The 14,780-nt window shown below is 46.6% G+C and overlaps 1 protein-coding gene and 1 long non-coding RNA gene across 8 annotated transcripts in view; one reads left to right on the top strand and one right to left on the bottom strand.

Annotated features, from left to right (window-relative positions):
• LOC142818741 (uncharacterized) overlaps positions 1-14,780 on the bottom strand; it is a 56,432-nt gene that overhangs the window by 13,573 nt on the left and 28,079 nt on the right. For 3 of the 5 annotated variants that reach the window (XR_012896382.1, XR_012896386.1, XR_012896383.1), the window contains 2 exons: positions 5,198-5,293; positions 951-1,082 (listed from right to left, as the gene is read on the bottom strand). This is a non-coding gene — a long non-coding RNA (uncharacterized LOC142818741). Of the gene's footprint in view, positions 1-950; positions 1,083-5,197; positions 5,394-14,780 lie in introns of all 5 variants that reach the window. The other 2 variants (XR_012896384.1, XR_012896385.1) reach the window with 1 other exon arrangement.
• The window catches only part of GFPT2 (glutamine-fructose-6-phosphate transaminase 2), a 149,482-nt gene that overhangs the window by 115,828 nt on the left and 18,874 nt on the right, over positions 1-14,780 (top strand). For 2 of the 3 annotated variants that reach the window (XM_075900490.1, XM_075900489.1), the window contains 4 exons: positions 9,756-9,863; positions 10,960-11,058; positions 11,958-12,083; positions 14,137-14,195. In XM_075900490.1, coding sequence (XP_075756605.1) covers positions 11,969-12,083; positions 14,137-14,195 — 174 coding nt within the window. In that variant the 5' untranslated portion in view covers positions 9,756-9,863; positions 10,960-11,058; positions 11,958-11,968. Of the gene's footprint in view, positions 1-340; positions 515-9,755; positions 9,864-10,959; positions 11,059-11,957; positions 12,084-14,136; positions 14,196-14,780 lie in introns of those variants that run through there. The other variant, XM_075900488.1, reaches the window with a different exon arrangement.

The raw sequence follows: 14,780 nt of genomic DNA, 5'->3' as shown, positions 1-14,780 counted from the left end.
GAGAGAGTGTCCGTCTGTCCGTCTGTCTGTGTGCGGGTGGGCTGTGAACACGGGTGGTGCAACGGGCCCATCCCTCCCAAAGCCGGGCGGGCCCTGGGCTCAGGTCCCAGCCCCCTGGGCGCTAGACAAGCCAGCGCCTTGCGCGGCCCCGCTCTGGGTAACTCCCGAAAGCCCAGGAGTCCTCCGCCTTTCCAGCCGGCTCCTGCCGCCAGCCGGGGCGGGGTGTTGCCTGGTTGGACCGGAGCCAGGGGGCGCCCGTTCTCTCCCGGCCGCAGCCGCCAGCCCCCCCAGGGGCCATGCAAGCCCCGCCCGCCCGGACATCCCCCGCCCCAGCGCCCGGCTCCCCTCGCCCCCGGCCCGACCGTCCTGTGTCCGCAGCCGGGACCAGCCCCCGGCCTGCCCAGCCAATGAGCGGGGCGGGAGCCGGGCTCGCCGCGCTATAAGAGCGGGGCCGCGGCGCCAGCCGGCTTCTGCTCCCGGGGAGAAGGGCTGCGGCGCGCCGGGACCATGTGCGGTGAGTGGCGGGATGGGGACCCTCCCCCCCAGAAGCGGGGGCCTCAGGGAGCTGGACCCCCTCTGCCTCTTCCCGGCCTGCTTCGGGCCCCGGCGCCCCCTCCCCCGCTTTCCGGGAGCCCCTCCTTTCCAGCAAGGGTATCTGCCCCGGCCCCCCCTGCTCCCCCATCGCCTGGCTCCTCCCCTTCTCCCTCCAGCTGGCGGCGGCCAGAGGGACCAGTCCTCCCTCCTCACCCCAAAGCGAGTGGCTTTTATAGGGAGTGGGGGTAGGTGGTTGATTTTGCCCCCATCCTCTAGCCCGGGGGCTGCAAGGACCGTGATGAGCACCCTGCCTGAGAGCGAGGACAAAACCCATCTGTAATCCTTTCACAAGGGCGGGGGGGAGAGCGGGAATTGCATCTTCTCCTGGGAGACAGCAGGGGAGCAAGGGCTGAGACCTGGGTGACTCTCTTGTTAATTTCCAGGGTTGTTGTAGTTGTGTTGGTCCCTGAGACCAGGTGGGCGAAGGATTCTCTGTGATTTCCACCCCCAGGGGCTGGTTCAGAGACAAGCTTTGGAGCACCACAGACCTAAAAAGAGAAAAGAAAAAAAAAAGAGCTAAGTAGAGCTCAACACCTTGTCTCTGCCACCAGCCAAAGCTACTGGGATAACCAGTTTTTTCCTCACCCACCTTTTTCTTTTTAATGGCATTACAATTAGCCTGAACTCCTGTCCCACTGCGAACAGGAGTTCTGGTAATTTTAAAAATGCAGAAAATCCAGGCTGGAGTCATGTGTGTTCTTTTTGGCCTACTTTATTTTGCAGCATTCCTATTCTTGGTGCTTTTGGTTTCTGGGGATGGTAAGCCATAAATGTGGGTGTGGCGGGGGAGGGAATGTCTTATGATGACTTGTGATTGCCACAGGTATTGCCTGCCTCCCCAGTTTGCCATCATAGACTCTTTTTCAGATCCAATCAGATCTTTGTTTGCCCTCTCCCAACATTTCATCTTGTAGTCATCTTTCATCACAACAGCTTTCTGATGGTACACTCCAGTGGTTTCCAGTGGAGTTAAAATCCCAGTAATAAGGCAACTTGTAGTAGTTTTCAGTAGGGATGTTAGGTACTAAGAAATTGAATAATTGTGTAACTGCACAACATATTATCGGTCGCACAATTGTTCAGTAGTCCCCAGAGGCGGGGCTGGCAGCCAGTGTGCTGTGGCCCCACTCCCACGCTGCTGCCTCTGCATTAGAGGCAGCAGTGTGGGAGAGCAGGAGGGAGCTGGTCCATGCTGGTTCCGCACACAGTATGGCTCCTCATGCAGACCGGTTCTTGCCTGGTGGCCCGCACTGCTGCCTCTGATACAGAGACAGCAGTGCAAGGTGACAGCAACCTCTGTCTGCAGGGGGGTGGGGATCCAAGCCGGACCCACTGTGGACAGAGGCTACTCCATGGCAGCCTCCCTTGCCTCCTGCCCCCGTGCTGCTGGCAGCAGTGCTCAGGAGGGTGTGCGCCGGGCGGCTTCACAGGATCAGAGGAGGCAGCTGCATGGAGGTGGGGCGGGAGGTTCAGGCAGTTATGTGGGAGCTGATGCTTGTGGGGAGCTGGCTTAAAAGCTGGCTCCTCATGGGCACAGGCTTCTGCCTCTGATATAGTCTATGCTTATTGGTTAATCATGTAGTTGACTCCATGTTGACATCGCTAGTTTTCACATGACTCAGTAGCATTCTTCCATTGCCAAAGCCACTACTTCTTGGAGAGGTGAATATAACTATATCAACAGAGAAACCTCTTCCATGAATATAAAAATGGTCAAATTTACAGTGATGCTGTAGTCATTAATTAATATACTTTTATTTGCCTACTGATGGCAAGGCCTTTACGATGGTAGCCTACCCATCAGAGACTGCTGATTAGACTGGCTTTGCATTAGGGATGTAATGGCAGGCCCACACTAAAGGAGAAGGTCGAATCAAGATATGCAACTCCAGCTACATTAATTACATAGCTGGAGTCTGACATACCTTGATTCAAGCTTCCCTGCCGTCACCACAGCAGGAGGTTGATAAGAGCAAATGCCTCCAGTTAGCTTCTTTCTCCTCACGGGAGTAGGAGTACTGGCCACCAGAGGGTGTCCTGTGAGTTTCTTTACTAGACCTACTAAATCGAACTTCAGAAGATTAATCACAGCAGCCAAAGACATGGCCTAAGGGTTTTAACTATTTAACCAGTTAACAGATAAGCATCATCTTCTAGATTTCCATTGCAGTTAAACTCCCACAACGCAGCCAGGTCCCCAGGAGCTGGTGCACGCTGGGAGCTGGCCTTTAAGCTTGGGCTGCTGGCTTTGGCTGCAGAGCATTGCTGCAGGTTTTTATACTGCAGAGTCTGCAGCACAGGGCAGCTGGCTCCTTGCTGCAAGCAGGGACAGTGCCCCAGAAGTGGGGCTAGCAGAGTGCTGTGGGCTCTGTCGGCCCTTCTCTTTGCAAGCCAGTTGCTGCCCTGTGCTGTGGGCTTGGCAGTATAAGCCCTATATTGCAATGCCCTAAGCGCAGGTTGGCAGCTGGCCTCTGGGAGCCATAGGGGCACCCTTACCAGCTTTCCCTCCCTAGTCTCACCAAACCATCCGTCTCCAAAAATGGTTAACCATGTAATCACTAGGATTTTTAGTAGTTATATTTTTTCAAACTGCTTTACATCCCTACTTTGCATGTGACTAGATGCTTCAGATACCTACACTAGGGCTTCAATACTGCAGTGCAGTATAGCAAAGGATGGAATCTTTTTGGACTATTTTTTTCATATAGGGTACGTCTAGACTACATGCCTCTGGCGACAGAGGCATGTAGATTAGGCTACCCGACAGAGTAAAATGAAGCGGCGATTTAAATAATCGCCGCTTCATTTAAATTTACATGGCTGCCGCGTTCAGCCGACAAACAGCTGATCAGCTGTTTGTCGGCTCAGCGCGATAGTCTGGACGCTCCCCTGCCGACATCAAAGGGAGTTGTCGACAATCCAGGTATGCCTCATCCCAGGAGGCATACCTGGATTGTCAACAACTCCCTTTGATGTCGGCAGGGGAGCGTCCAGACTATCGCGCTGAGCCGACAAACAGCTGATCAGCTGTTTGTCGGCTGAACGCGGCAGCCATGTAAATTTAAATGAAGCGGCGATTATTTAAATCGCCGCTTCATTTTACTCTGTCGGGTAGCCTAATCTACATGCCTCTGTCGCCAGAGGCATGTAGTCTAGACGTACCCATAGAGAGGCCCTTCAAGACTCCAGAAGAATTTGGTACAGATAAGGAGCCCATTTGCAGGATAGGGAAAGCAGTGCTATTTACCCATACTTGTTTGAAACTGTAAAAAGGGTTTTTGGTTTGAGATTTGGACTGAGGTTGAGTTTGGGTCACCTCCCCGTTTTCTGCTCTGAATCAGAAACCAAAGTGTGGTCTTGTCCAGCATGGTGATTGAGCAGCTACTGAACTTTTAAATTGCTTTTATCAAAACAGAGTTAAATGGTGCCTTCAGTGGTCTCAAATAAGAAACCCTGTAAGGAGCTTAGGGAAGAGACAATGCTAGGTAAACAGGCATGTCAGTTATAAACATTAAACTGAGAGACTGGAAATGACTCAGAATCCCAAAGTATGCGGATTTTATTGATTGAGGAAATAAGGGTGTTAATCCTGCTAAAGCAGTTTAGTAAAACTGCTAATTTAGGGGTAGGCTAACTCACCAAGAGAAGTAACTAGTCATATAGTGAGAGTGATGGGCTTTAATCACATTCAGCCTCCTGACGTCTTTATTCATATAAACATTTTTAAAAGTTATATTGGAACTTCAGTCCTAAAGTGCCATTGGGAAAAGATCGGAAATCCTTATTCTGGACATGAGACATCTTAAAAATATCCAAGCTAAGATGTATGGCCCCATTAATATAACTGTTATACATCACTTAACACAGACACTTTCAATATTCTAGAGGCAGTGGATATTTTAATATTTTTTAAAATATCGGTAGTTCCTTAAGGTTCAGTGATTTTTTTTTTTTTAATTTGGAAATATTCACTGTGGTACCTTTAGTGTGTGCACTGCATGTGTTTAGGTATCCCCCACAGGCCAAAGATTTGCAGTATGGGGGTCTTAAATTTAGGTACTTAAAATGTATCTACATAGAAGCACGGAATACCCTTTCCAGGTGAAACAAAAAACAGGACTATGTAGGTTAATTTTAAACGTTTTAACCAGAGTTGTGATTTGTAAATAGAAATTTTGCATGAAAATAGTGTACTAAGGATATACAATGTATGAAATGTTGACTTTATTTTAAACAAAAGATTTGGCTATTGAAATGTAAAATAAAAAGCTCTGGTATGTCTAAAATGGAACAGTCACTTTTCTCGGAGCTAAGTATTTTGCACCAACAATGCACTCAACTCCCAACTATGAAATACAGATTTGTGTCTCTTGGAGGGTGGGGGTGGGAGAGAGGGATCCCTGTATTTGTGGTTAAATTGAAAGCATAGGCTGCCCCCATCTTGGTGAAATCTTGTAATTACAAGCATTCTTGTGAAGTTTTCCAAAGAAAACTTTCAGTCTCTCTTTCTAACACATGACATGCTGGGAAAGCCAGAACTGCAGACTCTTGATGAGGGTTTCAGGAGAGTTCTCCAGCAAAGATTAACTCTGCTTTTACTTACACTCCTGAGTAGTGGTTGAGTGGCCCCATTCTCCAGTCCTTCCTTTGTTTGTACAGAAGCCGTTTTGTACTGGAATTGATAATCTGCTCCAAGTGACTGGATCAAATCAGATAATAAACAGTCATTATGTAGTGATAGCTGGCTTCATCTTCCATGTCCTACAGTTTCATGGTATTTAGGTCAAAGGCACAATACCCTAGCAAAAGATAAAAGGAATGACTATGAATGGATACAAAATATCCAACTCTATCTTGCACCTTAGATTTATATTTAAGGCCAACATTTCATTGTTCAGATCATGCTGGTGTGTGAGACCATCACGTTCGATAGCTTTACTTGATTTTTTTATAATACTTAAGCTAAAATGTGTTGGCTTTCTTTATCCAAAATCTTCTGGAAATGGCATCCAACTCATGTCTCTGGATGCCATTAAAGCATCAGTTTCACAGCTCTTGTTTATATGAGTAAAAATATTTGTCAAACCAATAATTTGCTTCTGCTTCCAGTGAATATTAGCTTTTTCAGAAAATACTGTACTAAAACGTTGGTTATTTCTAACTGTATGTTCCTCAGCACCTCTTAAAATCTGCCAAAAAGGATCATCTGTGCAGAGAAGAAAGTACATGGAGTGAATAAATCACTAAACAGAAGGAAATACTGTTGAGATTTAGTTTTGAGAATGAATTTCCCTATACCCAAAGAATTTGTAATATAATCCTTGGCAGCCTGGCCTGCTGCTATCACTTTCAGCGTAATGATCTGTAGAGGCTTGAACCTCCTAGTTCACATACGTAGAAATATAGCTAAGAGCTCCCTGGAAACAAGGAGCCTTTAACAATTACAGCACACTGGTAGCATTGTAAAGGCAGTCCCGAAGGAAGCTTTTCCTGGAACACTGCAAAATCACAAGGAAACCACATTGAACGTATCAGCCTGATGTGTCATTAAGTACATTGTGAAATCCGGCGTAGAAAGCAGGGTTGGATCAGAAAAGGGAGGCATGTAGCAATGTTTTGGAATGGTATTAAGAGCAGAATCTTTGAGGCTCACCATCAGACTCAAGAAACTAAAATGCAACTGGAAATGAGTCTAAAAGAGATGTCCACAAGTCCTCAGGCCGAGGTGGCTCTATATGTAATAGGCTTTAGACATTACTTCTAAAAAATCCATGTAAGAAAAATGCTTGCAATGGGTTTAAATGCCTTTTCAAAAATGTAACTGTGTCAACATTCTCTGCACAAACTGCCACCTGGATATTAATATGATGGGCACATTAGAAATGCCTCAGTTGAACAGATGTATGCAGTGGTCCTGTGGCTGTGTTGTTACAGTGTAGGGTGAGGTGTTATCTTTTATTGGATCAACTTCTGTTGGTGAGAGACTAAATAGAGCCGTGGTCCCCAACATGGCGCCCGCGGGGGCACTTGCATGCGCCCGCCAGGTGCTCGGGGCTGGTCTGGCCCCGGGCACATGGCGCGGCGCTTGCAGGGAGTGTCGGCCCCGGGCGCGTGGCGCTTGTGGGAGTGCCGGCCCCGGGCGCGCAGCGCTTGCAGGGGGGAGGGGGAAGCCCCGGCCCCGGGCGCGTGGCGCTTGCAGGGGGGAGGGGGAAGCGCCGGCCCCGGGCGCATGGCGCTTGCAGGGTGTTTGCGGGGGGGGGGGGGGCCGGGTGCGTGGCTATGGGGGGGCCCCCGGCCCCGGGCAAGCAGCTATGGGGGGGGGCCGCCCCCGGGCAAGTGGCTATGGGGGGGGCCGCCCCTGGGCATGCAAGTGTCCCCGCCCCCTGGCGCCCAGCGGGCAAATGGCCACGCCCCCTGGCGCCCGACAACCTCAAAAGGTTGGGGACCACTGAAATAGAGGGATTGCTCTTCTGTAGTAGAGCATTGTTCTACAGAGTCTATGCTGTTCTAGGACCACTCTAATGAGCACAATAATTTATATCAGGCTACAGATAATATCTGTTGTAGAAACCCTTTGAAGTTACTGGATTTGCACTAGCAGAGAGTTTTCCCTGATGTTCAACTATTCTATCTTCTCTATCTTCACTAACTTCCTTGCTTTTGGAGGACCGCTGGGATATCTAAATTTAATACCTTTAATTGATGGAATAACGTTATGGGATCTCGTTATGGGATCTTTAACCAAGACTTCTTGTATTCAAAACGTTAATTAGTCATTGCAGTTCCATATTTGTTAATACATCCTAAAGGTTAAAGCGTCTCTAAATAGCTCAACTTTTTTTTTTTTTGCTCTGTTGTCAGTTTCACTATTTCTCTAGTCTGCATATGGCTTTCTGGACTAGACAGGAGCTAATTTAGAATGTTTTAAAAATGTCCCCCCCCCCCTTTTTTTTTAAACAGCAAAACCTTCCAGGCTACCATTTATAACAAAAATGATCACATGCATACATTTTTGTCTTTTTGCTTACCGGTCACCTTTTAAAAAAAAAAAACCTCAAAAAAAACAAACACTGAAGTTGCATCTCCAACACGATCAGCAGTTATCAGGCCTGCCAGCAGGGGACAAAGGGATCAACTGTCTCAGGGCTCAGTGATTCAAAAGGACCTGGGCTCCTCGCCACCACTAATGCAGCAGCACCTGGAGTCCCAGGCCTTTTAAATTGCTCCTGGAGTGCTATGTGGCACATTCCAGGCACCTCTAAGGGCTGGGGGGGGGGGGGGGGTATGGTATGTTCTGCGTGGCATTGAGGACTGGTGGGTCCTGCCTCTTCTGCCTGAGGTCCTGCCCTTCTGGGAGCATGGAGCTGCCCTCCCTCTCCCATCTTACCCAGGAGCCCAGTGTGGCTGTCTGCTGCCCTAGCAGTTATTCTTCATAGAAACATTATGCTATGCCTCTGTGGCACTTAAGCTGCTACACTTCAGCCTTCAGAAAATAACCTGACACGCTAGGAATTCCTTCCTGACTTAGTAGTGTCCCATTCACTGTCCTTCTCTCCCACCCATTCAAGAAAAAATAGTCCAGCTTTTGCACTCTGCTTCACAAACAGAGGGACAGGATGGGCAGAGTGTTCAGTTATTTCCTACAGCCGATTTGAACAAGATGACCTCAAACTTTCAAGTCCGAAGGGACCATCAGGATAATCTGGACTGACCTCCAGCCCATTGCAGGCCAGAGAAACTCACCCCTGTAATAGACCCAGAATCTCTGGCTATTTGCTTCCCTAGTTTTCTCTTCTCTCTCTCCCTGCTAAAATGACTGTTGTATACCATAGAACAGTGGTGGGGAACCTTATTTGGGGTCAGGAGCTACTGACCCACAGAAAAATCACTTGGGGGCTGCACACAAGAAAGAAGCAAAAAAAAACAAACAAACAAACAAAAAAAAACCCTGACAGACAGAGAGAATGTCAAACCCTTGCTGACTCATTTCCCACATTCCCTACACCAGAGTCTAGGGGTCCCAGGCTATTAGACTTTGTGTGCTCCAGCCTTGTGGTGGGACAGCGGGGGGCAAGGGGTTGGAGTGACAGTGCCAATGCTGGAAGGGGAGCCCCAAGCCTCAGGGGACGGATCCAGGCAAGCTGGGGGCTACATCTGGCCCCTGGGCCTTAGGTTCCCCATCTCTGCCATAGAAAGTAGGGGCTTTTCAAAAATAGATGCTCTGCTCCAAGTACCTATCCTATTTAAAAAGCATTTTGAGCCCTGACTTAGATGACTAACATCACCTTTCGTTGTACTGGGATGTCTAGTTTTAGATCTGCACCTGCAATTATTTACAGTACTCTCCAATTCTTTGTAGGGATGTTAAATTTAGATTAATCAGCTAATAGAATAATCAATGCAGTTTGTATCGACTAGTCAATAAGGGCGCCTCCGCCTTTGAAGTGTAGCAACAGACCCAGGGCTGTTACGACACTTCCAAGGCAAAAGCACTGCAGGGACCATGGAACCAGCAGGGGATTCAAGCAGTCCTCTGCTGGCCCCATTCTTCCCACAGTATTTCAAAGTGGCAGCACCACATGGAGCCTGGGGTAAGTGGGGGAGTCCCCAGCTAGCCCCCAGTTGCATGCGGTGTTTCAAAGCGGCAGCATCACATGGAGCCCAGGGTGTGGCCCTGGGCTGCACGTGGTGCTGCCTGAAGCACCCCCTTCTTCTCCCCCCCCCCCCCCCCGTCGCTGCCTCTTTCTGATAGAGGCAGCAAGCAGGGGGAAGTGACGAGTTAACTAGTCATTCACATCCCTAATTCTTTCACTATTGCATCTGAAAATGGAAGACTCTCTTCAGCTCCATGGTCATTAATTTGTGATATTTGTGTGAAGAATGAAAGGCTAAGCTTGCCTAGAACTGCTGCACATGTTTAATGGATGTGAACGCTGTATTTTGTTTGCAGTATTTAAAATGATTGGATAAACTTCTCTTCCCATTTTAAAGTCCACTGGGATTAACTGCTCCAAATATAGGAGGCTTTCTTGGGAAATGTTAGTATGTAAATATTAATGGATTTAAAATTATTTATGAATTCAAACCATTGCTGAAGGAATCCAAACAAACTAAACATTTGCTCTTTGTATTCTGTCTCCTTTCCCCCCCTCCACTTACAGGCATCTTTGCTTATCTGAACTACAGAGTACCTCGGACCCGGAAGGAGATATTTGAGACTCTGATAAAAGGACTACAGAGATTAGAATATCGAGGATATGACTCTGCAGGTGTGCTTGATGTACAAATGAGCAATTGTAAACAGGATTGTATCTGCTTACCTTTTAAATTTAAGTTAATATTGCTAGTGCTTCTAATCAAGATTCAGCATCTTGATTTGCACAGTATTCTCTCAATCTGATTTTCTACTGTTGCCAGGAAAAGATCAAATTAATGTCTCCTGGCTCTTAATCTCATCTTCAACTTTCCTTAGTACTTCACAAGACTGAAACTTGATTTAATCACATGTTCGGCTATAACTGAGGTGTAGACCATGTAACCAAAGCAAACTGGATAAGGGAGGACTGTCTATCCGATGTAGGGTTGGGTTTTGGGGCCGATGGGGGCTGGTCTTTGGAATGGGGGAGAGGGATTAAGGAGGGTTCTGATACATCCTCTTAATTTTAACTTGTTTATATCATTGGACAAAATCTAGCTGGGGCTCGAGTATCAGAGAGGTGTTAGTCTGAATCTGCAAAAGCGGCGAGGAGTCCTGTGGCACCTTATAGACTAACCAAAGTGTTGGAGCATAAGCTTTCATGGGCAAAGTCCCACTTCATCAGATGCATGTAGTGGAAATTTCCAGAGGCAGGTATAAATATGCAGGCCAGAATCAGGCTAGAGGTGACTAGGTGGATCCAGCCAGGGAGGATGAGGCCCACTTTTAGTAGCTGATCTGGAGGTGTTATACCTGCCTCTGGAAATTTCCACTACATGCATCTGATGAAGTGGGACTTTGCCCACGGGAGCTCATGCTCCAACACTTTGGTTAGTCTATAAGGTGCCACAGGACTCCTCGCCGCTTTAGCTGGGGCTCCTTACTTAAGCAAAACTCCTGTTGACTTGAGTAGGAATTTTGCCTGAGTTGGGAGATACAGGACTTGCTATAATCCTGTTTGAATCTTTGTCCACAGGAGTCCAGAATAGAAGCATTTATTTTTGGAGGCAAATTTTCAAGTGAGCCATGCCTTTGCCATGTGCATATCAGTCTAATCTCAGGCAGGACATTTCTTCTAGACTTCAAGTCTGAGTCTGAACAAACATCATTGCCTGTTTGATGCATTTCTTGCGTAGCTGACACCTATAAACATGTCTCTTGAATCCTAGGGGTTGCTATTGATGGAAATAATAACGAAGATAAAGAAAGGTACATCAGACTAATAAAGAAAAAAGGAAAAGTAAAGGCCCTAGATGAGGAGTTATACAGTAAGTTTAAGAATCTGTGTTGGCTTTGTACTTAGACATCCCTTGTGCAAAAATGCTGCTGTCGATGGCTGCATTGTATAGCCGGCATTCTGGGCTGCCGACAGAAATGAAGCCCTTGGGCCTCAGACAGAATGGGCAGGGTTGGGAGTTAGCCTTTCCCAATCAGCCCTACCCCGGTCCACACTGCCCAGGGCTCTCGCTGCTTTTGTCGTAATGGCGGTGGCTAAGAATCCCAGGCCCTCGTAAGTTACCGGGTCCCGAGGCAGCTTCCCCTTTTCCCCGTTGGCAGCCTTGAAGGCATTAGATTGGAATGAGTGGTCTGTGTGATCAGAGACCACTGTCAGTGTATCAGTCTTCATGCTCTATGTGTAAAGCAGCATTCTTCTTGTTCAAGTAGAACTGCTGCAGGCCTCGAGCCACTCATCCTTTTGGTGGCCACCATGTCTCTGGAAATACGAGTTTCCTCGTACAAGCAACCATAGTCTTAACGTATATTCTGCAGCAGGAATGGTGGAACATGGACTGTTGTCCCACTGAAGCTCTTACTAGCACTAAAGCGACTGGTTCTCCTGGTAGCATCAGTTTCATATAATGCTTCCATCCATAAAAAGCAGAAGTTGCACTTTAATATATGTCTGCATTGTATCTTGTAGGAATGCGAACTTTTGGAATAGTTCATAACTATTATGGCGGGTGGAAAATGGTTCAGCATTAGCAATTAATTTAGTGCCATGTAAATAAATATTTTGGCGGTTTTTGTCATCTTCTGGCAGTTTCTTTAAATACTGAAATTTTAAAATTATGTGGAAAAAGTTCTATTAATCTTGCATTTGTGTGATTTAAGATTCAACTTATAGCTGTCAGTGAACTGATTTTCCCCTCTCCCCCCCTCTCTGTAGAACAAGATGGCATGGACTTAAAGGCAGACTTTGAAACGCATTTTGGAATTGCTCACACTCGCTGGGCAACCCATGGAGTGCCCAATGCAGTGAACAGTCACCCTCAGAGATCAGATAAAAGAAATGGTAGGTGTTCTCCATGCCAATCTGGAATCCTATTTGAATTTGAAATGTCACCAAAGTCTTCAGATTACAGTGGAAAACTATAAAACTGACTTAATTGAGTTCTGACTTGACATTTACACATTTTTATCTAGCGAAACAGAAATTTTAACACATTTGTGAACATGGCAAAGTGGTTTAATTGCTCAAATCAAACATTTCTGCAGTGAAAAATCTTAAAGAAATTTGTCATGTTTAAGAAACAGAAGTGCAATAGGATCACTAAAGCTATAAAGTGTTCTAATGATAAATATTTGTGTGTATTGGAATTTTTAATACAAAACTAGCCATTCTCCTTAGCCATAACCTAGAAATACATGTTATTGAGTCAAACTCATCCTGGGTGTAACTACATTTCAAAGGCATTCCAGTGAGGATGAATTTTTAGCCTGTTAGGGCTGTAAAATTCTTTGTTCTGTTTTTGAAACAAAAAACTACTGCTAAGCTGGAGCTGTCTATTGTGTCTGAATGCTGATTAGCTAGAAAAATTTTAAGGGCAGATCTATACTTAAACACTCCACTGGCACAGCTGCACTGGTGTAGTGCTTCAGTGGAGACATTACTACACCAACAGGCGAACATCTTCCCTCGGAGGCATCTTTATAAGAGATGGTAGTGATGCTGACAGGAGAAGCCCTCCTGTTGACATAGAGCAGTGGTCCCCAACGCGGTGCCCGCCAGGAGCACCTAGATTGTTAGGATATCGGGCCACACCCTTCTAAGCAACTAAGGGCCAAATTCTCTTGCCCCTTCCCCCGGATAGTAACTATCTTGCTACTTCTTACGGTGTCTAAATATAAGTTGATTTTTTTTTAATTTAGCCCCCCCTTTTAAAAGAATTTTTAAAGTTATTTTATTTTAATCTTCCTTTCCTCTGAGTCAGCCCAGAAGTGAAACAGGAGTTACCATATTTGAAAACAGCTGTCCAACAATAAAACATCCACGTTTCAGGTGTCCAGCTGCTCTAACATTCTTTGCTTGACACTACAGTATATGCATGACCTGTTGACTCAGGAATGTAATGATTTTTGGATGGTGACTTTTTTTAATTGGCATGCATGTTGTTTAATCATTGAGCAATCTGGGTCCATTGGCTATATAGGTTGGACTTCTCTGGTCGGCACTCTCGGGACCTCATTGATCCCGAACGAGCGATTTTGCCAGACCCAAGGAGGACCCCTGCTACTGGCTCCCCAGACCACCTTCCCTCCCTGCTGCCAGCCCCAGCCACACTCCCCCACTCTGCTGGGCTGCCCCAGCCGCACTATCAGGGCCGCCACATCTCCAGCCTCGGCCCTGCTGCCATGACTGTCAAGTCCTTGGCCCTACTACTGGAGCTGCTGCGGCTCCTGCTGTGTTACTGAGGCACGGGCGCCAGTCCCAGCCCTGCCGGGCTCCGAGCCACCAGCCCTCTTGCAGCTGGGGCTCCCAGCCAGGACTGCCTGGTCCAGGAACACCCATGGTCCTGTCAGTCCACGGATGTTGCTGGATGAGGGAGGTCCCGGTTTTGGCAGGTCCAACTTGTATTTTATGTGGCATATTTGTTAGGTATTGATTAACAAAACACGGCCCATACAATACTAAAGTTAATAAGGATTACTGTTAGTACTAATCTCTAGCTGCAGTATTTAATCTCAGAAATTGTGTGAGCTCTTTAGAGAGCAACAGACTTTTTTTGAGAAACAAGACCACGTTCTACCCTGCAAACTAATCAAGCTATTTCTCCCACTGGCTGGCTGGGAAGAGGGGGGTGGGGGACAGGAAAGATTTACAGTTTCTATTTTGGGAAGTGCTCCAATGCTACTGCGATGATGAGGGCTGTATAACTATCCTGGTACTCAGTCCTATAAAGTTGTATTTTAAAAAGCCAAGGGCCTTGCGTTTTGTAACTCACTGTCTGGGTGCCTGATCTGAAAGCTCTGGAAGTAACTCATTGATTTTTGTGACTGAGCTAATTTCAGTTTTGCGCATAGAATTACACATTAATATTTTTTCATTATTTGAATCTTTCCTTTAGAGTTTGTAGTTATCCATAATGGAATCATCACCAACTATAAGGACCTGAAGAAATTTCTGGTACGTTTGGAATAATTCCAATACTGGACAGTTCAATCCACTGTGCAAATTTCTCATGGCATCTGCATAGTGTGACTGCAAATGTACAGTATTTTATTTACAAACTAAATTAGAATCGAACCTGCCTAATAAGAATACCCAGGAACTGATGCAAAGCTGAGCATTTCTGACCATTTACATGGCATGACTGGTGTCTGCAAGCATTATTGCTGCTCATGTCCTACCCTGCTATGTTACAGTTGCCAGGTGGTTTAACCAAAAATACCGAACATCACCCCACCCCCAAAAAAGAAAACACTGGGGAAAAATTCTGTGGGGTGTGTAAAGTTTAAAAAAAAAAAAAAAGGGGGGGGGGGGGGGGAGGGACGAAAGTTGAGCCAAAAAAAAAAGACCCTGGCAGTTAAACAAAAAAATAAAAAAAAGCATAGCCCCTTTAAGAAGAGGCTTTTTGCCAATGGCCATCTTGTTTTTCCAGCCACAAGACAGATCCCCTGCAGAGCCATGTAAGCGGGGAACCGGAGGCTGGGCACAGTTGCTGAGTGTCATAGGGTTGCCAGGTGTCCGGTATTTTTGCCTCCTGTTAGA

Source organism: Pelodiscus sinensis, chromosome 17 (assembly GCF_049634645.1).
Source record: "Pelodiscus sinensis isolate JC-2024 chromosome 17, ASM4963464v1, whole genome shotgun sequence".
NCBI lineage: Eukaryota > Metazoa > Chordata > Testudines > Trionychidae > Pelodiscus > Pelodiscus sinensis.
This window is presented reverse-complemented; position numbering and strand designations above follow the sequence as displayed.